Source organism: Cavia porcellus, unplaced genomic scaffold (assembly GCF_034190915.1).
Source record: "Cavia porcellus strain 051 isolate PalLab524CR breed Dunkin Hartley unplaced genomic scaffold, mCavPor4.1 scaffold_12, whole genome shotgun sequence".
Classification (NCBI taxonomy): domain Eukaryota; kingdom Metazoa; phylum Chordata; class Mammalia; order Rodentia; family Caviidae; genus Cavia; species Cavia porcellus.
Genome location: NW_026947495.1, coordinates 58,728,024 through 58,755,997, shown reverse-complemented (window position 1 = coordinate 58,755,997; position 27,974 = coordinate 58,728,024). Strand labels below are relative to the sequence as shown.

Genomic DNA, 27,974 nt, shown 5'->3' with positions numbered 1-27,974 from the left:
GGTTGAATGAGGCTTACAGCAGTGCTCCCTTCATGTGACTTCAGGAAATACGTTAATGCACGTAGAGCAGTTTGAACAACACTTGTCACATACTATTTCTTCATTTTTCTCTGAATAATTCACATAGAGATATGGTCTAAATAAGGAGCTCAGACTAAGAATATGGAAAACTTAAAAGAACTCTGTTCCAAAGAAATTACAACCAGGCCAAGATAGAGCAAGAGTCTTCTTTATATTTGTATGGTATACAATAATGAAAATGCACGACGCTTAAACCGCAGCAGCGACGGTCACGGCCCGTCCTTGCGCTCGTCAGAGCTCTCCCCGCTCGGGTCCTCACTGCTGTCCTCGCTCTCGGTGCTGCTGTCTTCTTCACTATCCTCTTCGTTTTCCTCCAGGTTCTGAGCTTCCTCTGCCACAGAAAGAAAGACAAACGCTTCTGAACATTTCCACTCTTTGTGGTTTTAGTCTGTTTTGTATTGTTTAATTTAAACACACATGAAGGTATGGACAGGGATTTTGAAGAGAACAAGAGACATGGCAGCCACTGTTGACTTCCCTATTGTCTGGTTTTGAAGGCCTGTAATGGCTTCATTACTCTGTTCTGATGAGTTGTATACCTTTTTGTTTTGTATGAATTCATTGTGTGTGAAGATATAGACAACTATTTAGAAGAAAACAAGAGACATTATGGTAGCCACTGTAGACCTCCTGTTGTCTTGCTTTGAAATCTGTGTCACATTGTTTTGCTTCTGATCTGCTTTGTTGTTTAGTTTCACCCTTTTTAAAAAAAATTGTTAAAAAAATTTCCACTCTTCAAAAATATCAGAACTCTCTTTGTCTATCACTCTACCAAGAAATACGTGTTTTAGGAACATAAGAATTGAACTGAGCTTTGCTAACTCATGAGGGGAATGTGGTAGAAAGGAAGAGACACTCTTATAGGCATGATGACATTCGTCGGTTGAAATAATTTAAAACATAGGCCTAGAAAAAATCACTTTTACTATTATTAATGAAATTCTTCAATGGAGTAAGAGAAATTGAGACTTAATTTAGAAGGGGTTGGCTGCCCCTAAAATTAAGGGCTAACACTGTTAACTGACGGAGGTGATAGCACCTGGGGCTAATGGGTACCTGGTGACTGTCACCCAGGAAGTCTGCTTTGCCCAGGCAGTTGCATTCCTAGTGTGAAGATAGTCATCTCTGTCATCCATAAAGGACAACTGGTCTCACTACACTGGTCTCACTAGACAGTCACTTAGCTGTTTCTTAACTACTTTCTGAAGACACATTTTGACAATTTCCTAGGGTAATGGGCTTTTGAAGACCAATGCTCATAGTTCTATGAGAAGAAAGGAATTTCAATTTTTAAAATTACCCTTCAGCAGCAATTCTTCAATAAGTGAGGAAAACTCCTTGGCCTCAGGATTTTCTGGTTCATAGATGAGGACTAAAAATGGACAAATGAATGTATTATTAATGCTCGAAGTGTTTCAGCAAACAGGGTCCTTAGAATGAAACTGCCAATCAGAGCAGGTGAAAATGCACAAAACAATGAACATCAATAATTATACCATAAACAGAAAAAATGCTCCAGTTACATTTGGTGCGTTGTAAGAGAAATTATCTTCATTATATTTTCTACCTCCCATCTAAAGACTGCTAGCTCTGTCACCTAGAAACGGATTTCTGCACAGGTCAGTAACCGTGTATATAAAGAGGGAGAGATCCTGCTGAGGCAGACTTTGGTGATGAGGAGGCTGGAAGCCTAGAAGTCTCCTAAGCACATCTCTCCTAATGTTCCCTCTCGTGTGCTTTCTAATCCCTCATCTCCTACACCCAAGCTCTACATGACATCACTCTAGGTGCCATCTAAGCCCAAAGGACCAGAGTCAGGGGAGACTGATGCTCTTTCTTCCTCTTCATCCTGAGAACTTTTACCCTGGTCTCTACCCCAGTCATTGCCTGCCTGACAGGATTCTCCCCTCTTCACTAAATTACTGATTTTAGCACTACTTGTTCCTTTCTGTGGATCCTTTATGTGACTGTCACCTTTCCTTTGAATCACACTATTGTAGTGGACTTTTTAGGCTTCTTGGTATGTAACCAACGTCCTAGAGACCAGAGCTTCAGTTTATTTCAAAGTTTCATAGTTTTTAAAAAAAATTTCTCTCTGCAGTCACTCGCTACCTTCTTCCTATCTGTCTTGTGTATTTTTCATTCTTTCTGGATCGATTTAATTTGACTACTGCACAATATCATGGCGACCCCCAGGGGGCACTGAAACATCAAGAGTGCCATTCATCTTGCTAAAGTAAGAGATAATTGATGGTTCAAGGCTCCACTGATTGCAGGACTCTGCCCATGGCTTTCATCCTGACACAATGAACTGGTGACTTTATTTTCTAATCCACTAACATAATCAACAACTTAGTCATCAATCTGGGTTAGTGCAACTGTGTGCATGCTTGGGAAGCAGGTGTTAATAATCCCAGGTATTTTATACATCATTACATGTGGTAAAAAATTTCTAATAAAAGTACCTTTTCATACATTTTAACTTGAATGAAAATATGCTTATCTTTAGTATAACTCTTGCTCTGATGCTGAGCCTCTAGAGAAGAATTTCTCCCACTACCTTCTTGGATACTATTTTCTTAATATGTACTCTAGATATTCAGTTAAATGAAGTTAATTAGGAATAACTTATACTAAAGAATAATCAAGGTTTTATAAAATCATTTATACACTCAAAACTATTATAAATCTTTATAGAGTGGGGTATGTGGTTTTTAAAATTCATTTGATAACAGAAATTAGTTTGGTAGAACACTTATTAAGAAATCCTTTAACATTCCCTGGTACACAGTTTTAAAATTTTCATTATCAGCCTTCATCACATGGTAAATGCTGAATAAAAGTTGGTCATTATGACACTTTCTGTAGTGGTTTCTGGACTAGAGAGTGGCTCGGTTCCGTCCCAAGCCTTCAGTGGGTGCACCAATGACAGGGTGGGGTGGGGAAGCAAGGTGTTCTGCTCCCTATGGGCTCTAAGGTTCCTCAGACTTGGCCAAGTCTAGGGCAGAAAGTGCTTGTTATTCACCATTGCTGAAAACAGCAGACTGCCTGCCATATAGGGGAAACCCCCAAAAGAGATGAATAGACAAATGAATAGGAAACAGACTTTTTTGGAGGGTCTTTTTGAGACAGAGTCTCACGATGCAGTTCAGGTTGGCCTTGAGCTCACTTTGTAGCCCAAAGCTGGTCTTGAATTTGCAAAGATCCTCCTGCGTCTGCCCCCCAGTGCTAGGATTGCAGGCCTGTGCCACCACGCCCAGCTTAGGAAACAGACTTTTAATTCCTATTATAGTGTAGGTAAATAGGAAAGTGTGAGCTTACTCAAAATGAAACCTATTCTGAAGATATATCTGTATTTGCATTAGATCTATAATGATGAGAACCATTTTGATTTTCAAGCCATTAGTTTTTGACATTTACATGGTTAAAATTGAGGTCTTCTAATGGTTCAGTGTGTTTTCCACACGGAGGCAGAATCTCAGGTTGTCTGGGAGCGTAAGTGTGATACCCTGAGGAGACTGAGCTGCCAATTTTTGACTCATAGGTGAAGCGACCAGGAGACAGGAAGCAGGGTTGGCACAAAAAGCCCACAGTCATTCATGAGATGAATAAGAAAAAGTCCTGGGACTCTTGCCTTTCAGTCCCATCTAAAAGCCATTTTCCCAGCTGCCCTGCTGCCTGGCAGGAAACAGCACAGAGCAAAGATGTAAGTTCTACACCAGACAGCAAGCAAATGGCTAAGGCAAGATTGAGACTATGTAAACACTGTGTGTGGAAGACAGATAAAGCTCCAGCCTACGCCAGCAGATGAAATTTCTTGGGGGAACCCAACACACATTTTTAAAAAGGCAAGCACAGAAAAAGCCTGGCTGCCAGGTGGGATGCTCTACAGCCAAATGAAGATGTAAAGGACTCGCCTATATTTGGACCACAAGTAACTACCCAGGAACCAGACACTTTATGCAGGAAAATGAATACGTACAGCCTTTTTGAAGCACAAGGATGCATTACTTTGTATAAATTAATTACCTTAAAAACAAAGAAAAGAACTGTACTAGGTAACCACAGGAGCCACTGCTAGCCTGATTGATCCATGAAGCTATTTATAGCCCAAGTCTCTACCACTTTTACCGGAGAAGTAAGCTTGTGAGTCAAATGGGGAAACAGAGAAATCACAGGCTGTTAAATTAGATCTGGATTATAATCCTACCTCTTAGTAATTTTGTGACTTTATATGAATCAGTTCTTTGTGCTTATTCTCAATTTCTTCCTTGGTAAAGTGAAGTTAATGATGTCTGCCTCACAGAATTTTTTTTGTGGAAAGTAGTGTAGATTGAACTGTATACTTTATAGTGAGCTACACTCCCAGTCTGTTTTTTTTTTTTTCATTTATTTATTGAGACAAGGTCTTGCTAAATCACTGAGTTGCTCATGCTGGGCTTAAACTTGTGATCTTCCTGGCTCGGCTTCCCAGACTTCTGGGGTAGTCTGACTATAGAATTGTTTTAAGAATTAAACACTAATCTCATGAATGTTTCCATAGTAGGTGCTTAATACATACCTATATAAATGCATAAATATGGAACTCTATAATCTATATTTATAGACATTAGTAGTTATACATGTATATACAGACAGGAAGGACTGTTACGTGGAGGAGTTACAAGATGGTAAAACAGACAAGAATATCTAGACCATAATGATTTACATATAAATGTTTGGGTTTCCTGCTAGATAAGAAAAATTCATTTTATAGGTGGCTTTAAATACAGAGAGGGATTTGGACCAGCCCTCAAATTTGCTTTTTTATGAACAGCAAAGAATGAGTGCTTTTTCTCCCTAAGAACCTTCCATTCTTCCTTGGCCTTGAACCTGGGCCTCTCTGGTTTCATACCTTTGGTTGAGAATCTGCCTCCGAGGGAGACGTTCATCTCCTCTCCACACCCCATCTCTGACCTCTCTGCCGCACACCAACCAGCCCTTGCTCCTCCTTAGGAGCAGTGCTCTGTGCCAGTGGGACCCCTGGAACCTGGTGTCTCTCTGGGGCCACCATGGCTTCTTTCCCTGTAATCTAATCCTTAGCGTTAGAGGCACCATCACCTGACACACACTGAAAAGCACGACCTTGTACACGGGTGAGTCAATGGGGTAAGATCCGAATTACGTTTCCAGGCCTTCCTGTGAAGCAGGCTCCTCTTCACAGGAAGAGAAACCACGCCTGCCTGTGAGCCAGCCGGTGTGGGCTGAAACACCAGGAGAGTGCTCCCCCTCCCCTGACTCTGCAGGCCTGGGGCTGGTGGTCTGGGCATCTACTTGGAGGACGGCAGTGTGCACCGCGGCAGGATTTCCTCCTGCCTTGTTTTGGAAATCCAATATTTCGTTCCATTTTACTGTGCTTTGTTTTATTCCTGTGTCTGGTAACCTGAGCAATTATTTTGAAGATAACAATGTGCGCTATTGTTCTCACTGCCTTGTTTTGTTCTGATTTATTGTTTAGTTTTATTCAGTTATGTTTTGATTGGTTTTACTGTTTTTGTTTCATTTGATTTCGCTGTCTGATGGTATGGACAACTATTGTGAAGACAGCAAGATAAACTATGGCAGCCACAGTTATTATCTTGTTTTGAAGTTCGGCACCACTTTCACTGCTTTGTTTTGATTGGCTTTATTCTGTTTTGTTTCATTGGGTTTTATTCTCTTTAAAAAAAAAAAATAAGGTCAGGCTCCAAGTGGGTTTAAAATGTGTGTCTTGGTACCTGCCTTCTCTCTAGCTTCTAGCACAATGTCCAAGACAGAGCGGGAGGCTCAATATGTACTTTTTGGAAGGAAAGAAGGAAAGAGCAGAAGAGACGGAGGGAGAGGAGGAGAGAAGCAGGACATTTTTAGAGGAAATAGCCCCACGCAGACAGATCAGTTTGAAGTTTTCATCTCCCTTGCCCTGACATTTCCTGTATGTTCACTGGTTCCAGTCAGGCCAGCCAGCATTTTACTGGTGTTTACTGGTGTTTATGTAGCTTACTGCAGGGCTAACAGCCCAAACTGACCGCTGTGGTAGCATCAGTTCATGTATTTTGGAAGCTTCAGCCAGAGGCTTTCTGAAATGATTGATGGGTATAGAAATGAAATATCTAAAAACATTTCTGCAATTAAGGCTCCATAAGGAATGCATAGAACTGGGAATGAGGGGGTACAGAACCCCTCTAGGGGAGGAACAGGCTTAGACTGTCGCTGTCACTGTGTAGAGAGCTGAGCCGTTGCTTACGTTTCTTGGTTGAGTATCCTTATAAACATGAGGACTGGGTGCTACTTTCTCTGGGAATTCTTTTTGGAACTTCTATGTTTGTGGGCTACTAAAAATAGTTTTCACTAAAGTACTTTACTTAATGGCTTACAAACTCAAAAAATGGTTAGAAGGATTGAGCAAGGCAAAGTATTTACTTCAGATATAAAGTAGGTAAAACGTGTTCAAGAAACACACTTAAAAAGTCAGGCAGAGAGTTAAGTACACATCCACAGTGTGCAGGCCCTCACAATAGTTGTGCTATATTTCCTTCGAGGACTTCATCAAAGAATTTAGTTCAATACTGTTATGACTTTTAAGTCATATTGTCCTTAAGATTTAATGAAAGGATTATCATTTACTTCTTTAAAATAATTAAAAGAGCATTTTAGTGGAAAAGAAGGATGGAAAAGATGGTGGCTGTCAGGGGGGAGCTGGAATCGCTCCAAATCATTAAATGGACATTCTGAAACTGGAAAATATAGTCTGTGACTTCACTGGTAGTTTTTAACAGAAATGGATACAGCAAGAGATAATACAAACAAAACAAGTCAACAGGAAATACCCACGGGGGATGCATAGAAATACAAAGTAACTTAAGAAGACAGAGCTAAAAATATAAATGTGGGATACCAAGGGGTCGGGGGATGTGTAATTGATGTGTACTTGGAGGCCCAGGAAGAGGTGGGGAAGGGAGAGAGACAGAGAGACAGCAACAGAGACACAGACACAGAGACAGAAATGTTATTTGAAAAGTTAATAAAAGACAATAAATTTTCAAAGCTGATGAACACACATCAGCCCACAGATTTAAGAAGCCAAATAAACCTCCCCAATAGTTTAAAGACAAAGCTTTTGGGTAAATCAAACTGCTAAAAATGAAGGATAGGAAAAAAGATAGCAGACTACCTCTCTTCTCTATGCAAACGCTTCTCTAAACTGAGAAAGTCCTTCGGAGCTGCACAAACCCCTGACCAGGACCCCTGTGACTTCCGCCCTTTCACGCTTCTGCGTGTTCCCGAGCTCCAGCCGCGCTGGCTGCTTGCTGCACCCTCCCACGTGAGCACACCTGCTGTGCGTCCTGCCTGACACACTTTTCCTCTGCTATCTTCCGCCGGCTTCTCCCACTGCAAGGCTTTCAGTGAAGACCATCTTCTCCATTCTTTCTTCCGTGTTTTTATTTTCCTTCATGGCACCTACGATCTATGATACCTCACTCATTTATCATTTATTTGCTGGCGGAGGCACACACATGTGAGACGCCTGTGTGTCCTGCGGCTGCTGCACCTCCTGTGGCTACCACAGTGCCTGGCAGGCACACGGGCCCTCAGGCCTTTGTGGAGTAAGTGCACGCGTTAGCTTGGACTTGACTGCTTACCTCCTGACGCTTCTTTGGAACTAAAGCATGCATTTAAGGAGCTGTTACCACGAGGGCTAGTGTTCTGGTTTATTTTTCCATGGGGGTGACTAGTTGATACTAATCTACATTGATTTATTTCACTAGAGAACACTCCAGATACCTAAATTAGTCTTTATAGTAACGTACTGTCAAGGTGTCACTGAGACAATACAAGGAAATTCGCTAGACTTAGGATAATCAAACAACCTCACATACCATACATTTTTGGAAACAAACCAAGAGTCAGCAAACTATTTATACTTACTCATCTGACATAATTTTTTTGCCAGGTGGTAGTCTCGGCCCATTTCAGCTCTCAGGAACTAGAAAACAAAATATTTCATATAAGTATTTTCAGAGAGAGTTTAAATGTCAATTATAAATGTTCTAAAAATATTCCATTAATGATTAATTATGCAGTATGCTTAAAAAATATGGTAGATATTAAATTTTTATTTTATTTGTTTATTCATTCATTTATTTACCAATTTTGGGTACCAGTAATTGAACTCAGGACCTTACCCTTCCTGGGTAGGGGCTGTGCCACTGAGCTAAATACCTAGCCCATATTTTTAAAAAATTTATTACAGTAAAAGACATTACCATTAATTCCCTTCAAAACACCCACCTCCCTTACCTCACACCCACTTAGCCCATTGTTCCTGCCACTTTCTGAAGCAGCTCTGGAGGTCTTCTTTCATGCATGTCATTGGTTGCACTGTCACGGCTACCTTAATGCCCTGATCAGTTCAAACAGCTACCTTTCATGGTCCTGGTCCTTTTCACTTTGAAGAAGAGCCAAAAGTATCATGGCGACACATCCTGTGACTAAGGTGGATAAGGACACCCTGTAATGTTTTAATGAGCCTGCTTTCCACTGGATGGCAGTTGGTAGCAACCTTTACTGTATTTTTAAATCACACTTTGTAAAGATATCATGAAAGGATTCCAGCACTACTTGCCAAAGCAGCAAGAATGAAGAGATACATGTGTTTGAAGTGAGGAGAAATGTTTTGAGGGGAATTAGTGGCAATGTGTCTCCCACTGTAATACATTTTTTATTTAGGTATGTACTAGTTCTTGACCAGCCCTTGTATTTTGCTTTAACATTTAAACATGTTTTTCTAGAAGTGAGTCTATAATCAACCAGTCAATCAATGATATTTCAGGACCTCTGATGGCAATGCACTTGGGGGATTGGTCCAACCTCCCTGTTTTGTAAGTCACATTCTACACGCACGACGGGACAACTTGAGAACTGATTCAACTGTCACTGGTAACGATAACATCGATATTTTAAAATTCCTTTGGTTCACATCAGGTTTCATCTATGAACTTAGTTCATGATAACATGACAGTACTAGTTGAAACAGTAACCGTACATTCAGTATTTTTCAATATTACATCTATATCATTTTTATACCATCCAGTTTACTTAAGCTTTTTATTGTATTTTTATTGTTACAAGGCAATATGTATTTTTAATATAGGAAATTAAGACTAAATAAATACATTCTGTCCCCAATTAAAAGCACCTATGTTTCTACTATCGAGAAAGGTTTAACATCTTTATGTGATCTTTTCAATTCTTTTCCTGTAAATGAACACATACATATTTACAAAAATTAGGATTATGCATTAATTTTAAATAAATAAACTACATGTTTTAATCACCTTCTCTTCATGCCATTAAATATTCTTTTATTTGGAGGAACGATGCCAGGGATGAATGAATCCTAAGCATGCACACACTCTATCACTGGGTTTATATCCCCAGTCCGGCACTAAATATTCTTTTCTAATCTTTACTCAGGCAACAATTTCCTAAACCAATCTCATGTTATCAGCTATTCAGACTGATTTTAAAAACAAACAAACCATAAAGCCCTTTATTTTGATGGTTGTTCTTGTTTGTATTTGGCATATTCTGAACCACATACAGGTATGAGAGTTTTATTCTGCAAAAGACAGTGGCATCAACCAATACGAAGACATCTCTCACATTTTTCCAGATGTGTGCTAAATACCCAGCTACCATTTTAGGTAGTTCTCTACCACTTCTCTCAGATTGTCCCTTAAATTTTAGAAAATAATTATTTTTCTATTGTAAATTAAAGTCTTCTGGAGAGTTTTATATAAACAAAAATTCCATTGAAAAATCTCTTTTAAATATTAATAATACTATTAATATTAATAATATTAATAATTAATCATGTTAATGGCCATAATAAATTTCTTACATTTCAAAATTTTTATCTTGTCTAATCTTAAACATTTTAATTCCTATTTGTGCTTTTATTCCATTTTAATCATATCTCTCAGTTTATGCATGTTTTCAAATATCTAGTTCTTGATATATTAACTTGGCTTTTACTTTGAATCATTAACTTGTTTCTTCTATTCTTTCTCTTCTATTTATGTTTATTATTTTTACAGTTTCTGATTCTGATATTTAGTGCATTTCCTTTCATCCTTTCTTGATCACTGGAATCTTAACCATCATCTATCTTTGAACTTCTTAAACCTTTAAGCTGTTTTAAAAACTTTTAATATTTAGTGCTGTGCTTATCATTATTTTCCAAAGTTTTTCTTTTCAATTTTTCTTTTTAATTCAAATGCCATGTAGAAGAATCTCTTTTTTCTTTTTAAGTGGTTTTAGTTTATAATTGTATTTTGTTATTAGTAATACCTCATTGACTGTGGTCACAGAATATGATCAGTAGACTATGCAGCTACTGAGCTTTTAAATTTTTCTTTTTTTTCAGGTACCGGGGATTGAACTCACAATCTTGTGCTTACCAGGCAGGTACTTGTGCCGCTGAGCTATATCCCCAGCCCCTATAGTTTTTAAATCTTGCTTGCCATTGAATGTCTTACACTCCTGTCTTCCTTCAAAGTTTCTAAGGTTCTACAGTATTTATGTCTTTATCTAAAAATCATTCTCCCTTTTTTCTCCTGCGTCTTTTCTCAGTCACTCAATCCTCCTCTTCCCAGATAACTGCATTTTTTACTAATGTGCATTTCACGTTATTGCAATTATTTCTGTCTGCTGTTCTCAAGGACAGAACAAGTCTCTCATTTATGTCGGTATTCCCAGCAACCAGCATGGTGCCCAGGACGTAGAACACACCCCTTCAGCAGTTCCCTGGTGGATTTTAGGCCCAAACTTTTCGTACTCTTGCCTGTGCCTCACTAGGATGTTGCTTCCCAACTGCTGAATTTCTCTCCCCTCTCATTTGGTACCTAGCAACAGTAAGAAAGATGAGTAGCCAGCTAAGCATCTGCATGTGGGCAGGGTCATTTTACTAATTTTTAAATCTTTAATTAATAATATAGACTAATTTGCTAATCAGTTTAATACTATCTAGTTATTTCAGTATTTTTAAGTGTCTTAAATTAGAATGTACAAAAAAAAACCTCACTTCTGCCATCAACTCTAATGGGGCTCGGGTACCATTTTTACTGTCTTCATCAATGATATAACTTTTATCATCATTCGTTGACTCTGACAACTTATCAGTATCTTGAAGGCAATAGTCATCAACTTTCTCCTGCTTTGCAATGACTGCATCTTTGCCCTCTTCACCTAAAACAGAATATACATAATTTAATTAATAAACAATGAAAAAGTCAAAAGTTAAATTTGGCCAGATCCTATTAGCATCCATAAATCTCACAGATAATTAATGAAAATATCATCAGAATGATCAACACCATTCTTCTGAGCACTGCATATATGAACCCACTTAATTCTCCCAATACCTCCAGTGAGATAGTACTATTTGTATTTCTATTTATTGATGAAGAAATTAAGAGTTCAGAGAGATATTTGCTCAAATTCATGCAGCTAATTAAGTGGTAGATTCAGGAGTTAGTGTGACTCCAGAGTCCTATTCTTAACTGTATCTTATAATTATTTTAAAATAAGAGATTAAAATAAACATGCAACTATAAAATAGTTTTTAAAATGTTCACAATGTGTCTTCTAAAATTATCTCCTTGGGAAACACTTTTGAGACTGCTGCGTTTTTTGTCTTTCAGAGACTTTTACAGTTTCAGACTGAACTTGTGATACATTCATCTCTTTCTAGCAGAGTTTGAGCACCTGGGAAGTTAGAAGAGAAGCCCTCGTTGGTGGGAGTGTGGCTCTGAGCTATTGTAAATGATGGAAAGGCAGTACTGTTAGAAGAAAACAAGAACATTCAGGAGAGCTCCAGAGAAGACAAGGTTAGGAAAAACACAGACAAAGAATGAGACTCTAAGGCCTAAGTGCTACCCTGAAATTGACAGGAACCCCTTCCAGAGGTGTCACATGTGAGTCATTCAAATCACCATCTACCTGCTTCCATTTCATTTACAGTCTCCACAGCTCAAGCTGCTTCCAATGCGCACCCAGTCCGTGCCTAGTTCACCACACTGATGTCATCAGGGAGGTCACAATAAGGAATTAAGGACATCTGTGACGTCACAGCAACTGTCTCACTCAATTCACAAATACTTGGCATCACAGAGAAGTTTCCTGATTCATAAACCAAAAGACGTCATGTCCCTGACACTATTTAGTTGTAGCACCTATGACAACTTGAAGTTATCTTTCCTGTTTGTGTTTTTGTCATTAAAATTTATTTTAAACTGTCACATAAAGTTGCACATATCTATGGGTATCATATTGTTGATACATGTATACATTGTAGAATGTTTAAGGTTAAACATTTCTCATTTCTTTGTTGAAAACATTTGAATTCCTTTCTTGTAGATTTTTGAAATATTATTACATTGTGCTCCCCTAGACAGCACAGATACTAAAATATTAGTATATTGTCATTTGTAATCATGCCATAGTACACTAGCATAGCAGAACTTCCTACACTATCTATAACTCAGTACCTATTGATTGATCTTTCCCCATCCCCTCATCTTCCCTACACTCCCCCAGCCTCTGATCACCATTATGCTATTCTCTATATTCTATCACTTTTATGAGGTCAACTTTTTTATATTCCACTTGTGAGATTCTGCTTTATTTATCTTTCCATGCTTGGCTTATTTCATTTTATATAAAGATCTCTAGTTCTGTCCAGGTTGTTGCAAATGATAAGACTTCATTAATTTATTATAGCCAATGTACCCATTTTCCTGATCCATTCATTGGTTGTTATGTTATGTTATTTATTTTTAATAGTTGCCTGTCTCCCACCAGAATATGAACTTAAGGAATAAGGACTTGCTTGTTTTGCTAACTATTGTATTTATAGCTTCTAAATTAGTGTTTAAACTCTGGCTTTCAATCATTGTTAAGTGAACAGAACATATAAATGCTTTCATAGGTTTTCTAATCCATTCTAGGACTTAATACCCTATAATTATTATCTTACATAATCTACATCCGTAGATTTCATATCTGGCTGTATATCAGAATCACTCAGTGCCTGAGTTGGAAATTTCTTGATTCCCATGATTTCTCCCAGACCTACAGTATTTTCGATTCCCAGAGTTCATAGAAAGTGTGTTTAATTAGAAACTACTATTAGTTCAAGAGGACAAATGCTATTACCTGTACTTTCTTTCAAATAAGATGACCATAGATTAGACTGTAAATTTAAGATATCTTTCTTTTCAGTACTCCTTGAAGTTATTCTCTTTTCAGTATTGTTTTTAGAGACTTTCTTTTCAGTCTTCTTTGAAGAGACATCCTTCCTAAATGTTAAAGTAAATAGTGAGAAAAAATGTTTCCTGGGTCATACTTCTGGTTAATGGTTTATATGGGTTCATGAGTACACACTATATTTAGTATAATATAGCACTAGTAAACCTAAATAGTCAAAATAAAGTAGCATTGTAGGAAAGCATGATAAATACTTTTTTATTGATGATTAAAGTTCTATTTTTATCTGGCATTTGTTATTATATAAAAATTCCTAGAATCTTTTCAGAGTTCCTTAACATAAAGCATACAAAAACCAGTTATATAAATGTCTTTGGTTCATCATTGTGGCATGATGGCACTAAAACTATTTAAGGAATCAGTCTTGAAGTTTTGTGGTTTTTAAATTTGGAAATAGATTCCTGCCATTGCTAAATTTTATACTTGTAGAAAGTTCAACACTAATATTAACCCTTGGCCATAATAGAAAATAGTCTTTTCATTAAACAACTGAACTAAAAATGGATTAACTTTCTCTTTTAGCTTTCACGCCTACAGCCAGCACACTGAGACAAGGGGTCCTGTACAGTGCAATCTATTTTTAGAGGCAGGCACCTGTATTTGTGAAAAAGCAACTCCATGTTTCTTTTTTGAGATTTTAAGAATCTTTTAATGTTTCCTTTGCAAAATTTTGTAAAGATTTAACTTCTCATTTGTGTGCAGAGATATAAAAAGATATAAAGTATTATTTTTTTTCCAAAATTATGGTGGTCCCTTTTTTTCACTGTTGATACATGAATCAAAAAATGAGTAGTTAAGTTACTGGTCTCATTATAATAGCTAGTGCTGATTTAATATTATCTCGTTTTGAAGTCCCACCAGGCTTTTGTTCTTCTGTCTCCATCGGTTTCATCATGTTGTATCTTATTGGATTTTATTATATGTGATAATATAAACAAAATTTTTTATGGACAAGGAGATAATATAGAAACTATTGTTCACTTTCTATTAGTTGGTTCTGAATACCCTGTAATACTTTCATTCTCTTGAATGATTTTACACTGTCTTGTTATGTTTGATACTATAGTATATGAAGGCATACTCAAATATTTCAAGGAAAGAGACACTATGGTAGCTACTGTTATGTTGGGTTGTCTTGTGATGAAACACTATGTTGCTTAAATTGTTCTGTTCTGATCTGTTTTGTTATATCCTCTTTTATCTTAATCTTTTTTTTTTTTTTTTTAAGTTACCGGTCTCGGGTTCCAATGCAGCAAATCAATCAACTCCTTTGTCGTGTTCCTTACTGTGGGAGGAAGTGGAGCTTTTACTTCCTTGGTATTCCCAACTAAATCAAAAGCCTTTGTCTGCATTGCCTCTTGTTCCTTTGATTTTTCTAATTGTGTGAGAAAGCATCCAAGAAGAAACTGGACATGTAAGAAGAACTCACTGCACTATTTGGTTTCTGCGATGGTGATGTTCCTGTCATGTCACAGATCACCATGCAAGTGATTACCAGAATTTATAAACTCCAGTTTCTAATCTAAATAAACAAGAATTTTGGTGCTTTTCCCCCCTGACTTGCAATGTTTCATTGACTCTAGGAGATCATACATTTATTACAGGATTAATCATTCTTTTATCTATCACCAAGAAAGAAAAGTGCTGCCAAATAAGTGCAAGATGACATCAACTTTGAGATGTCAAATATGAAAAAAAGTATACCTAAGAATCACTGAAATATAGTACTTAAGAAATTTACCTAATATGACGGTTAGGGTATTGTTTCAACTGGCATGGCTGGGCTCTGCCGTGGGAAATGGTGGAACACACTTCACTTCCAAGTGTGTCTGCTGGGGTCAGGGAGGCTTGGCCTCGGGGCCTGTGTCTGGCCCCTTGCCTGCCCCTTCTGTTCTGTCCACCTCCCCTGTTCTGCCTCCAGCTGCCATGAACTAAGCAGCTTTGCTCTCCGATTCCCTTCAGCCATGGACTCTGTTTGGAGCTGGCTGATGATGGACTGAAACCGTGAGCATTTTAAACCTATCCTGCTTTAAATTGTAGGTCCTGGGTATTCTGTCTCAGCAGCAAAAAAAAGCTAATACACCTAGTATAGTTCTGGGTGTTTAATAATTAGAAATACCTTTAAGAATCTTAAAGAAACACTCATGGAGGGGATTAAGACACTCAAGGGCTGGGATATAAATGGAATGTTACAACTTGAAGTGGTCATCATGCCAAATACAACACACACACACACACACACACACACACACACACACAGTCTACATGATATAAAATCATGATTTTAGCAATAAAGTATAAATTTCCTTTTGGATTACTCCCTGAAATCTTTTATTTCTTCTCTTCTTTTTTATTTTATTTTATTTGTCTTTTTGAGACAGGGTCTCACTATGCATTTCTGACTGGCCTTGGGTTTACTTTGTAGCTTAGGGCAGTCTTGAACTTCAACAATCCTCCTGCCTCAACTTTCTGAGTGCTGAGATTACAGGAGTGCACTACCATGACTGTTTCTGAAATCTTTCTTATACACAATTTCAGAGAATAATATTTTAATCTCTTTAACTAAAGTTAAATTAACCTAAAACACAACTTAGTCAACTTCAACTATTGACTTGCATTTAAGAAATTAATAACGTATATGGCAAAAAGGTCTCTAACCATTTAAAACAAATTATTTCTATATGCTAGAAGATCAATTTTCATTAACTTACATACAGTTACAATTAAGGAAAGATTCAAATTTTTACTTCATATTTTTCTTGGAAACAAAATGTATTTAATTTAGTACTTATTAAACTACACAGTTAGTCATTAGATATCCCACTGGAACACATTTATGTTGAAGAGTTCATATGCTAAGTTTTTCTTTAGTGAATAAAGAGCTCTGGGCAGTTTAGAAAATGTTCCCAAATTTCTACTGTTTTTTCAGAAGGTTTATATTTTAAACACATAAGTTGATCTAGGTTGCTCAAACATGGGCCCTAAAACAGAATTAATTAAACTTACTTTTCTGAGAGCGGCTTAGCTACACTTAGAGAGACTCGTGTTGGTGAAGAATAAAGTTTGCTTGCCAATCTTGGTCTCTGTCCAAAGAGGCATTTACTTAAAGTACACAAGTGAGAATAAAAAATAACTTAGCATTCACTTTAGAAAAGTTGATAAAGCATACGACTATATTACGAAAAACTACAGATACACTTCTTTCAAGTTTAGTCAGAATTAGGGCCTGCAGATTTGCTTTAGTTATTTTCTCTGTGGCTGGGTCTGGAGTGAAGAATCAGAAGATTAAGGCAAGAGAGACAGAAAACTTCTAGTTTTCCCTCATGCAACCTAGAGAGGACCTTTTGACAAATCCTGCTTGTCAGACAATGGAGCGGCACCAGGTGGAAAGTGGAACAGAAACTACAGTGAGAAATACATCAGCTTCACAGATCAGTCACCCTCTTTTCCAAGCAAAGCTCCCTCCATGAGCTGGCTAAGTTGCCCTGGTGGACGTGAGCTCGCCCCCTTCAGTGCTGGGTTTCAGGAGTGTGTTACCAAGCCCTACTGATGGACGCTTTCGAAGTCTGGCCCTACTCACCTCCAACTCCACTAAGGCACCTAAGACGCTAAAATCAAACATCTGTGAAACTTACAGCCTACATTAACCACCTTCGCTTTTCTCTGCAAAGGAACATGATCATTTTTCCTTTACAAAAAGTAGTTTGATAGTCAAATGCAATAATTACTGAGATCAAGAGCACAAATAGTCACTCTGCTTTTCTATTTTTGCCTAGCTGCATATGATGTCTCCCTGGGTCTATCTACCTCAGGATGGAGGTCACACCGGCTCAAGTTTGTCACAGTCGTGAACACCGGGCTCAAGGACACAACAGTAATTTCTTATCACCAATGATCTATTAATTTCTATTATTATTATAAATTGTATTTTATATTTTCCTCAATGTTTTTTAGTTTTTAAATTTAAGTACGTTTTCAACTATGTAATAGGATCCATATCATTATATTTATATTAGTATATTTAACAATGCTTTTTTTCTGGTTGGTTGTAACTTTAAATTGAAGTAAACAGAAGTCTTCTGTCATTGATCTATTATATATTACTTTGATATAAAAATACAGGTCATATTTATATAATACATACAAATTGCAACAAAGCTAAGGTGGACATGTTTAATTCAAACAGTATGAACATTAAAAATATTGCATTAAGGAGAATTTTTTCCAGCCAATGATATTCAGAATAAACCAAAATATGGTGGCCCCTGCCTGTAATTTCAGCACTTGAGAGGCTGAGGCAGTAGGATTGCCACAAATTTGAGCCCAGTCTAAACTACATAGCTAGATCCTGTCTAACAACAACAATAACAACAAAAAACCCCAAACAAACAAACAGAAACAATAAACCAAAGTACTGTAAATTTCTTTTTCTTGCAGGGCTAGGGATTGAATCCACGACCTTACATATGATAGGCAAGGGATCCGTTATTGAACTACATCTCCAGCCCCTAAGAGCTATACTCCCCCTCCTAATAAAATGAATTTCAATAGAAGCAACCTTTCATTTTGTCAGTAATTCCTATGAATTCATGACCCATTTTCAAACTAATTTTTCATAGAAAAATTTTTCAAAATTAAAGAGATGGTAATACTAGGAGGGGACCTTAATGAATTCTTAGAATCAGAGCTTTGAATATAACTAGTACTTCATATTTAGCTATAAAATTGATATTTATTATGATTTTAAAATACCAGTTGACATTATTTTGTTAGTAGAAATGATTCACGTTATAGTCAATAGTCTGTTCAATTTGAAGTACATATTCACTTAAAGATATTCTGAAGAAAATAAGTATCAACAAGAAATAGGAAGGAGCAATGGAAATTATACATGTAAAATACAGAACACGTAGTTTTTAAGCACTGTAAAGTAGAAGTTAACATTATCTATACCTTTAAACATAACATTCATTTTTCATTTTAAATATCTTTCTACTTGAGTAACAAGTGCTTTTACTGAAGCAAAAACTGAAGTGCTAATCCAGGCATCTCTGGCTTTTCAAATTTAATTAGTTGACAAATGATTACATTATATAGTTCTAATTACTTAAAAGGCATGTGATACACTGGCTAAACATCCAAAGACATCTTCTTACTGTGACTTTGCTTCCTTTGGTTGAATCATGTTTTCTGAAAGAGAAGAAAAAATCCTGACTATTTCTTCAAAAGTGATATTCTCGACATACATTCTAGCTGAATTTTTTTGAAATACATAAAATTGAGGATTTAATTTTTTAAATTATGCAATCACATTCAACCATACAATTCTTAATTAATATTCAAGACAAAATCATGCTCAAACACACTCTAAATAATAAATCATTCATCCTTTGGATCAAACAGTAGCTATCTGTCATCATGTCTGATTGTGGGTCCCTAAAATAGAGACAGCAATAAAAAATAGCATTATTATTTAGTTCAAGGTATTTGGAGAACTGTAATTTATTAAGAGCCTTTACATGAACATTTCAATTATCTAGGGTAAAAGGTAACTTTACATTAAAGCCAATTTTTTTAAAACCATATAAATTGATGGTAAAATGGACTCAAAGCATTGTAAAAAATAGTTTATATGCTCTTACCTTTACAGCATGTCTTATCTAGATAATTTTTGCAAAACCCAAAATATTTATTTCATAAGCCTCTAAACACCTATACAAATTTAAAATATAAATGAAATGGAAATTTATCCAGCTATTAAGCATGTACAGTACTTTGTTTTAGTAATTATTAGCATTAATTCTATCCTAACTGTAAAACCTCCTTCTTCTCAATTATTAAATTAGTTTAAAAATCTACAGAAATTAACCCCTTCCCTTCTTCCCATCTCACTTTGAAGCTCAGGTAAATAGGCTACAGATATGATTTTGCATGAAATCAGTGATATATAAATAAGTGTCCACCTTCTTTTTGGCTGGAACTGCCACCTTTCAGGATTTTGCCACAATGATGAACACAAGGCAAAGAGGAGAGGAACCCTTTGTATGTTCTCTAGGCATTCTAGAAAACAGGGGGTTGTTCCTTTGGCCACATACAAGAGAATCTACAAAAAGGGTGACATTGTAGCCATCAAGGGACTAGGCACTGGGTAAAAAAGAATGCCACACAAATGTTACCACGGCAAAACAGGAGGAGTCTGCAGTGTCACCCAGCATGCCACTGGCATTGTTGTTGCAAGATACTTGCCAAGAGGACTGAGCATATTAAACACTCAAAGAGTGGCAACAGCTTCCTGAAACATGTCAAGGAAAACATCAGACAAAGGAAGCCAAAGAGAAAGACACCTGGGTTCCACTACAGCACCAGCCTGACCTGCCCAGAGAAGCACACTTTATGAGAACCAAGGGCAAATTTCCCAAGTTGTTGGAATCTGTTCCTCCAACGTAACTTGGAGATGTAGCTCTGCTGTTCAGTACCTAACTGATTGCTAAGTGTTCTACGCCCTACTTAAAAATAAAAAATCATCTTGCATTATAAGCATGGTTTTCTTTTCTTTTTCTTTCTTTTTTTTTTTTTTTTGTACCAGGGATCAATTCACAATCTCACACTGCTGAGCTAAACTCCCAGCCCCTAAGCATGGTTTTCTTAATTGAGCAGGTGTGTGGTACCTTTACCTCAGAAACAAATATTTGAAGCAGACTTTTGTTCTACCTCGTTAATTGTGTCAGGTCCTTTACTCTTCAGTGTTTTGTGGCTGAAAGATATTGCTGAGGTATTGGGTAGGGGTATACCCAAGTGGCCAAATATTTATGAAATATTTATATTGGCTTGAAGTTCTTGCAAATCATCATGGGGAAAAGATGCATCAAAATAAATGAAAGTCACTTCAGTTAAATAAATGGAAGTCCATTTCAGTTAAATAAATCATTTAAGTCACCAAATAAATAAATAGGCCTACAATTCTGTTACCTCTTTGGTTTTACATAAGTTGGACTCTAGATCTAGACTTCTGCTTTAGGCTTTGCTTTCTGGGGAACTCTGACCAAGTCAGACGTTAATTTGTATTATTAGTTTGATTAGTTTGAGGCTAAAGTCTTTCAGAAAAGCAAGACATCTTTAGGAGGAAAACCAGTTTGGGAAACCAAACTCTAAGATAAATGAAACATTTTACCCTGATGGCGTAGGGCAAAAAGTACAATAATAGTTGCATCAGGAGGGTGATCTTTGAAGGGTCAGGAGCCTTCAAGATCTGCTGTCCCCCGCTGGGTATCTCAGGGTCCCTCAGCTCCCCTGCAGTGAAGAATAAGGGAGTGCAGTGAGGCTAGCTTGGAGCCAAAGGCTCCTTACAGAATAGAGACGTGCAGAATGAGGCAGTCAGAAATAAAAGCAATGAAAACCAAAAGCTTACTTTGCAAATGCAAAAGAATTAGAGGGCCACTGTACTCACAGGGTAAGCTGGTTTCTAAAAGTAACTATTTCACTGATTATTTCTGGGTTGAGGAAGAGGTCAGGGGCTAAGAGTTTTTAGCAAGTGCACATTAGGGTTTTACAAGCGCTGGCTTCCTCAAGTGCATTACATACAAAAAACTTTTGGTAAATACATAACCATCAGGTACCTAGGTCATAGCCTACATCATTCCCTAACTGTCCCTACATAAGTAAGGAACTACATAAGTTTTAACAAAAGAAATCTAAGACCACATCTTTTGCTAGATATTTTCACTCCATGCATTTTCCTAATCCTACGGGTAGTCACAAGATAGGAAAAGCATCACCTTGATATTTAGAGCCCTCCTCTCCTTTCTAGCTCTTTATGGATTACAACAGTCTACCCTTAAAGGGTGCAAAACCAGTGCATAAGCAGGTAAAATTAAATCAACAATCTATAAGCTGAGCAGATAAGGAAAAGCTATTGTAAAGGTAATGTGCATTTTAGAAAATAACTACCAATATGCAGAAAATATCTGAAGGGAATGATTTCAGAAAAGAAACTGATAATAGTCGTTGACTTGGGACCAGGGGTTAGCTCAGTGGCACAAGCACCTGCCTGGTAAACATGAGATCGTGAGTCTGATCCCTGGCACCAAAAACAAAACCAAAAAAAGTCATTGACTCATAAAGAGATGGCTAGAGAACAGGCATAGACGAGGTATTTTGCTTTGTATTCACTGATACTTCTTGAACTATGAACAGTATATGTACATTATCTTTTTAAAAGACAAAGACAATTTAAAATTTGCATTATCATTTGTATCTCTATTTATCTATCTCACCATGTAAACAGCATGTTGAACTTCGGCTACCTTACTTCTCCTCTTTTTGGTACCTCTTCAAATTGAAGTCATGGCACCCAGAATGAATGGTCTGCAGACGCACACTTTATGTTCATCACTGTTGATATGGCTAACGTTTACATCACATCATTTAATTATCCCTTTGATTCTTTACCAAGTGCACCCTTTGGCTTTCAGACCATGGGTTTACTCTCCTAGAGTCTTCCAACAATTCCATGGGTAGGGGGGCAAACAATTACAATTATTTCCAATTTTCATGCTGTTGGAGCAGGATTTAAAATAAACTAATTGGCTTTCTATGTTTATCTGTGAATCTGTCCTCGGCTTCCGCCCCTTGCCTGGCCATGGCAGCTGATTCATAGTAAGTGAACTTTTATGAATCACTGGTCTGAGCTGAGGCCTGCAGTGGGCTGTGAAGCCAGAGATACCTCAAAGGGCAAGATAAGGCCACAGCTGAAGACACCTTGGCTCCAATACTAATTAAGTAAATAGAGACTGCAGGTGAAGGAATTTCACTCCTGCAGTCACACTCCTACCATAAATATCAACCTGGAGATAAGATGGTTCTTCTAAATTGGCAAAATTTACTACTTGGAGAAGTCTTTGAAGTGACTCCCAAGGTCCTGCTCATTGCCTGCACTTTCCTCAGTTTCCCCACCCTTTGTTTTAGATCTAATAAATACAGGTGATCCAGAGAAGTCTTTGTCTTAGCCCTCAGAGTCTCAAGCTCAGCTAAAGCGTTTTGACCCTCCTGGAGCCCTACAATTATACTACCTGTCTCATTTTATTTAAGCCTTCTTCTCTGTACACTCCTTTGGGAAACTGGGGATCTAGGTCAGCACCCAATACATGCAATAGTCAATGTCTATTTAAACAAATATTTGGCCTGGGGGTGTAACAGTGTTAAAGTTTGTACTTAGCAGGGGCAAGTATCCCAGCAACAAATCCAAAATACAAAAGAACTTATGAAGAGGTTCCACTATGTATCAGATGTCTGTACTAAGCTCTGAAGACTACAAAAAGGTGATTGCATGCTTTTGAGAAACCTGGAATCAGATTTTAGCTTCCTACATATAAAGTACTGACCAAGCTTCAAAGTATTATAACAAATGTCTCTTTCTAAAGGGCTACGGTGATTTTTCCATAGGGACCTAACTGAGATCATAGTGATAACTAGCATCAAACAAATTATTTTGAGCTCATGGTCTGAGCCCAAAAAAGAATTAGCCAGCAGTTGGAATGACAGAGGAAGAGAATCTAGTCAGTCCACAGGTTGCCTCTGAACCACCTTCTAGTGCAGAATTCCGCTTTGAGACTTGTTTTCAGGGTTTCTTACATTCCTTCGAGAGCCATATTTTCTACAAGTACCTAGATTAAGGTATTATGCGCCTATTGACCCCACCTCCTGATTTGTAGGTAGACCCAACCCACTTGAACACAAAAACACTGCATTAGTTAAAAGATCCAGCCTAACTGACTACAGGGTAGTACAGTCCCCAGAACATGGTGATTTATAAACTAACACAGTGATAAACAAGTGTGTGGGCCTAGGACTACACTTATCACAACCTTTCCCCGAGATGTTTTCAAGTAAAACTGTTACCAAGTTGGGAGAATGTGAGACTAGACTTCCCAGCACTCATTATTTTACCTTCTAGGGAAAAAGTAGCCTATGAGAAAGCAGAATATACAGAAGACTCAGCAGTGAGAAATGAAGAGATGGGGGGTGGGGGGAGGCAGAGGCAGGGAAAATGAGGTTCTCATACAATTCCTACTGATGTGTGAGTCCCTATTTTCGGCTTTACCCTGCCTATACCAAGGACCAATTAATCTCTCTCCTCTCTCTGTCTCCGTCTCTGTCCTCCTCTCCTGAAACAAGCTGATTTTTTGGTCACTTGAAACCAAAACAGACCTACACTAATATGCCTCTACTCTTTGAAAACTGAAAAAGGTGACCACACGTGATAAGATCTAGAATTAACATAGCCTTTGGGCCCACAATGATTAGTTGTATCTGCTATGGTTGAATAAATTGCTAGCATCACATTCATGATCTTGGAATATCAGAAGACTGGATGTCCCAAACTTGCTGTGGGAAACAAGAATGAGTCAAGCTGCACAGTGAAGGTGGCACATGGCCAGGTCAGGATCAAATAGTCAGCTAACAACAGGAGGAGGGAAGTCCAGCTCTGTGCTCTTAGAAAATGGCAACAAAGTTGAACTTGAAAATGTATATGGGACAAATTATGAGTCATCAGTGCTAAATATTTGGGGCTTTAACCTCAAATAATGTAAACTAAACCAAAGCTTTGAATGGAGATCACAGAACAGACAATAATAGATCTTTTAAAAAAGAAATTCAGTGGAGGATGAAAAAGACTACTCGGGGACTAGCCAGGGATATTAGCTAAGAATTATAGCCAACAGACTAAGTGTGATTCACTGTCTACTTTTATAAATGAGATTTTATTGGAATATAGACAGATTTGCTTATTGGTTTGTAGCTTCCAAGCTACAATGCTTTCTAAAAAGATGGCATGGCCTGTGATGTCTAACAGATTTGTTATCTGGCCCTTTACAGAAACAAAACTTTCAAACTCGAGTTCAGGGAAAAGATAATAATGTACGAAATGAGAGACGTGCATTTGGAAAGAAAAGAGAAGTAAAAATGACTGCCCCTGGGCAGTGAAGTAAAGGGGACCAAAGAGAATTTGAAGCTTCTATTTCAGGTGTTTAGAGTGGAGGTAAAAGGGAGGAGCACAGTTAGAGATGCCTGTAGATCATTTGAATATTGTTCTATTTCATTGAAAAGGGAAGAGTGTAGCACAAGAGCTACTGTTTGGGTTAAAATCATAGCTTATAATAAATAATAGTAATAATAACAGCACATATCTCCTACTAGAATTACAATGACTACAACTCCTCCTCCTCTTCCTATCACTATTGTTACTACCTACAACCCAGCAAGACCATCTTGCAGGTACACTCACCGATGAAGTCAGTTCCTAGTGCACACAGGAGACTGCACAGGGCAAAGAAACTGAAGAAAGCACTGAGGTTGTAGCTTAATTGGTGGCCTGGATAGAAAGGTCTGGAATTCTGGAGCCAGTGTGGTGGAATCCCCAACAAAGGAGTTGAAATTCTGGTCTGGTAGACTCTTTAACAATTAAAAGCAGTGGTCTGTCGTTTGCTCTGTGGAGATAAAAAATACCAACAAAACAAAACTTCTAATAGCAAAATACCCAAAACCTGTTGTATTTCAGGATTGCAGTATTTCGTTTTTGGAAAAATGAAACAAAACACATTTTCAGTGTCTTTTTCAGATTTATTTTTAAAAAGTAACTTTCAAAGAAGCTCTTTTGAGGTAGAATTGCTTCAACAATTCACCTATGCCAAGTGATGACTTGATCATCATGCTGTGTATTATTTTAAATGCTATAGTGGTACAGTGTAGAGACGCTGGAATAGCCAAAGATGTCAATTTTTTGACTTTAGAAGTCACCTAGAGATGACTTGACTGACCTCGTCATTTTTTAGATGCAAGAGAGGTCCAGGTTTGCCAAATTCCAAAGACATTTTTACAGCCAGACAATTTATAAGCAGTGATGTCTTTATAATCAGTGGGGGCTCGCCCCTATAGGCCATTAAACTGTTTCCAAAAGTAACTATAAGCATTGGGGGCATTGCGAGAACCAAGGAAGAAGCGGGAAGCCTTGGGGGAAAAAACGGGGTATTTTAACTGTGCATATGTTGGGAGACAGTTGGCGCGTCCAAATCCACAGGTCAGAGCCCTGCGGTGTAGACAGGCCTATCAAATACTCTGGGTCACCATGCACACCCACGTAAACACAGACCTGCCTCCCTCAGTGCCAGATTGCACGGAGAGGGAGGGATCACTCCAGACGCGGGGATCCTACCTTCTCGCGCGGCGTCTAGGCAGCCTCGGGACTCCGAGCCTGTATCTGCAGGAGGGCAAGGTTGAGGAGCTGGGCCCGAGGGCGTCAAAGATCACGCACGCGAGGACGGAGAGGGGAGACCCGCGGACCCCGCAGCGCTGCTTAGGGGCTGTGACCAGGTCAAGCCAGTCACGCGAAGGGCGGACACAGAAGCCCAGCAGGGCTGGGCGATTGCGGGGTCTGCAGCTGGGATCTAGGGACGCCACGTCGTCATGGAGACAGGCCGTGCGCTGTTGGGCCATTGAAGACACGACGGGGCAGGGCAAGAGAGGTGGGCGTGGCCAGGGTTGGGCGGGGCCGACTAAACCCTGTGAGCCAACGAGAGGTCTGGGCGAGCGGCGGTGGGGACCGAGATCCCTCCTTCCGGCTGCAAACAGGAGCTCACAGCCTCCGACAGACAGGAGGACGAGGCCGAAGTGGGGCAGGGAGATTGGAGTGTTGGTGTCTGTTCCTGATTCTGATTCTAAGGCGTAGAGGGGAAGGCGCAGGGTGTTATAAGCTTAGGAAGCCAAAGATGTTTTGTGTTGGGAGGTGTTAGTTTCTCTCTAGATGTACCCCAAAGCCTCGGGCGCTCAGAAGTGGGTCTGTAGAGAGGTGATTGGATCCAGGAGCGCGGGGCTGACTTGCGGTTAGAAGGTGGCTTCCGTCTGCCGGGGACAGGCGGAGCACTGTGGGCTTGGCCAGGGTGACCCATCTCCCTTCCCTGCTTTCTGGTCACAATGAGGTGAGCAGCCCCCTGTCCTCCAGTCCCCTGTGCCGTGCTGCCCCGCCTCGGAGTCTGCCAAAGCTATGGACTTAAAACTCTACAAGCTGTGAGACAAAAAACAAAACAAGACCACAACAACAACAAAACACCTTTCCTCAAACTGCTGGTGTAGGTTATTTTGTCCCAGCAACCCGGAAGGTGACTAAGACGGGAGGGATGGATGACCCTGCATGTGAACGAAAACGTCCCCCAACTTGTCATTTCAAGAAGATTACGGGTTTCCTGGGAGCCTCTGGGAGCATGTTACCCAAAATAGTTACAACTGGAGGCTTAAATCTCCTACTAGCTATGGCTAAATCCCAATTTCCTTAGCCCTGGAAAACATCACTGCTTAAAAAATTGCTTTGGTTACAAAAGAGGGCGGGAGAGGTTTTGTGTTAGAAAATTCTAATTGTCCCCAAAACTGCCTTCTAGGAAAGAATCTGAATTTGGGATGAAAGAGGTAGTCTTATTTGTAGCTAGGCAAAGGCTGAGGATTTAGCTCAGTGGCACAAGCACCTATCTGACATGAGTAGGATCGTGAGTTCAATGCCCAGCACCAAAAAAAAAAAAAAAAAAAAAAAAAAAAAAAAAAAGACGTAGCTAGGCAATGTGTTTTGAAGGAAAGCCTTTTGCCGAAATTCAATCTGGATTAGAATTTTCACATAGTAGGTATAATCACTATTTAACCTGTGGAATTAGGTAAAAACTGGGTGCTTGGTAGGTGGCTCTGAACTTCAAATGATAAAAGTATGTACGTTTTGATATGTAGGTGTTTAATTATGGCAACTTTTAAAATTATTTTACTCCCTAAATGTTAAGAGTGTCCAGAGATTTAGTTATGTTGAAATTATCTTATTGGGCCATATTTACATTCTACATCTCTTGTGTAATTTCCAACTTTTCTCTTGTAATTGTTTTGAAAATATTTGTTGGGGTCTTTGTAATAGGAGGCATTGTGCTAGGCAGAAGATGTAAGTGATAAAGAGTAATTGTAAAAAAAGCGGAGTTTGGATGAACATTATTGTAAATAAATCTGATGGCAACTTTCATTCCTATGCTGAATTCCTAGGACTATGAAAACATAACTTCAAAAGGCATTCATCAAGTTTCAAAGGCAAACTTAAACTAAAATTCTAAACTGTAAAATATTAACTTTTTGGAAAAGTACCAACACAAGAATTAATATTTATTTTGCTGCTAAGTGTGAACTTACCCAGAAGATACTTTCTTGTTAGTTGCTGTGAATCACCAAGGGTTTTTGAAGTGTATTGACTTTGGCTTTGACTTCTAATTCTTTCCAGAATTTGCTGATTTTCTCAATAGTGTGAGGTTGTTTGAAGTCTATGCAAATTGCCCTACTTCCTCTTCTCACAGCTGAAATGTTAACTACAGTATTTTATTTCCAGCTTTCTTCTTGTAAACATATGGCTTTCCTACAACTGTTTCACTTATCTCCTGGAATGAAGCATTTTGTATCTATAGGTTTACTAGCCTGTAGGCAGATTTCTTTCTTTTAAATCCAAGTTATAATACACAGAGTCCTAAAAGGCA

At 38.4% G+C, this 27,974-nt stretch overlaps 1 protein-coding gene across 10 annotated transcripts; it reads right to left on the bottom strand.

Moving 5' to 3' along the window:
• Nucleotides 1–213: 213 nt before the first annotated feature.
• Nucleotides 214–26,085, bottom strand: Erich2 (glutamate rich 2). 10 transcript variants are annotated; one of them, XM_063259254.1, is made up of 10 exons: nucleotides 25,637–26,080; nucleotides 24,710–24,911; nucleotides 21,699–21,789; nucleotides 18,533–18,615; nucleotides 16,432–16,527; nucleotides 13,315–13,457; nucleotides 11,183–11,346; nucleotides 8,026–8,083; nucleotides 1,382–1,453; nucleotides 214–412 (listed from the first exon to the last, which is right to left on the bottom strand). In XM_063259254.1, exons 4-10 carry the CDS (start codon nucleotides 18,541–18,543, stop codon nucleotides 291–293), a joined length of 666 nt encoding a protein of 221 aa, XP_063115324.1. In that variant the 5' UTR covers nucleotides 18,544–18,615; nucleotides 21,699–21,789; nucleotides 24,710–24,911; nucleotides 25,637–26,080; the 3' UTR covers nucleotides 214–290. The 10 variants fall into 10 exon arrangements, with proteins under 10 accessions (XP_063115324.1, XP_063115322.1, XP_063115323.1 ...); XM_063259252.1 differs by having other exon boundaries at nucleotides 18,582–18,615; XM_063259253.1 differs by lacking the exon at nucleotides 21,699–21,789 and having other exon boundaries at nucleotides 25,637–26,079.
• Nucleotides 26,086–27,974: the final 1,889 nt, after the last annotated feature.

Coding starts and splice junctions, on each gene's coding strand:
- Erich2 (XM_063259252.1), bottom strand. CDS start 18,610: ATGATTCAACCAAAGGAAGCAAAGTCACA. Junction 11,347..13,314: donor TTATTTGAAAGAAAGTACAG/GTAATAGCATTT, acceptor ATTCTGTTTTAG/GTGAAGAGGGCAAAGATGCA. Junction 8,084..11,182: donor CATTAGAGTTGATGGCAGAA/GTGAGGTTTTTT, acceptor TTTGTTTTCTAG/TTCCTGAGAGCTGAAATGGG.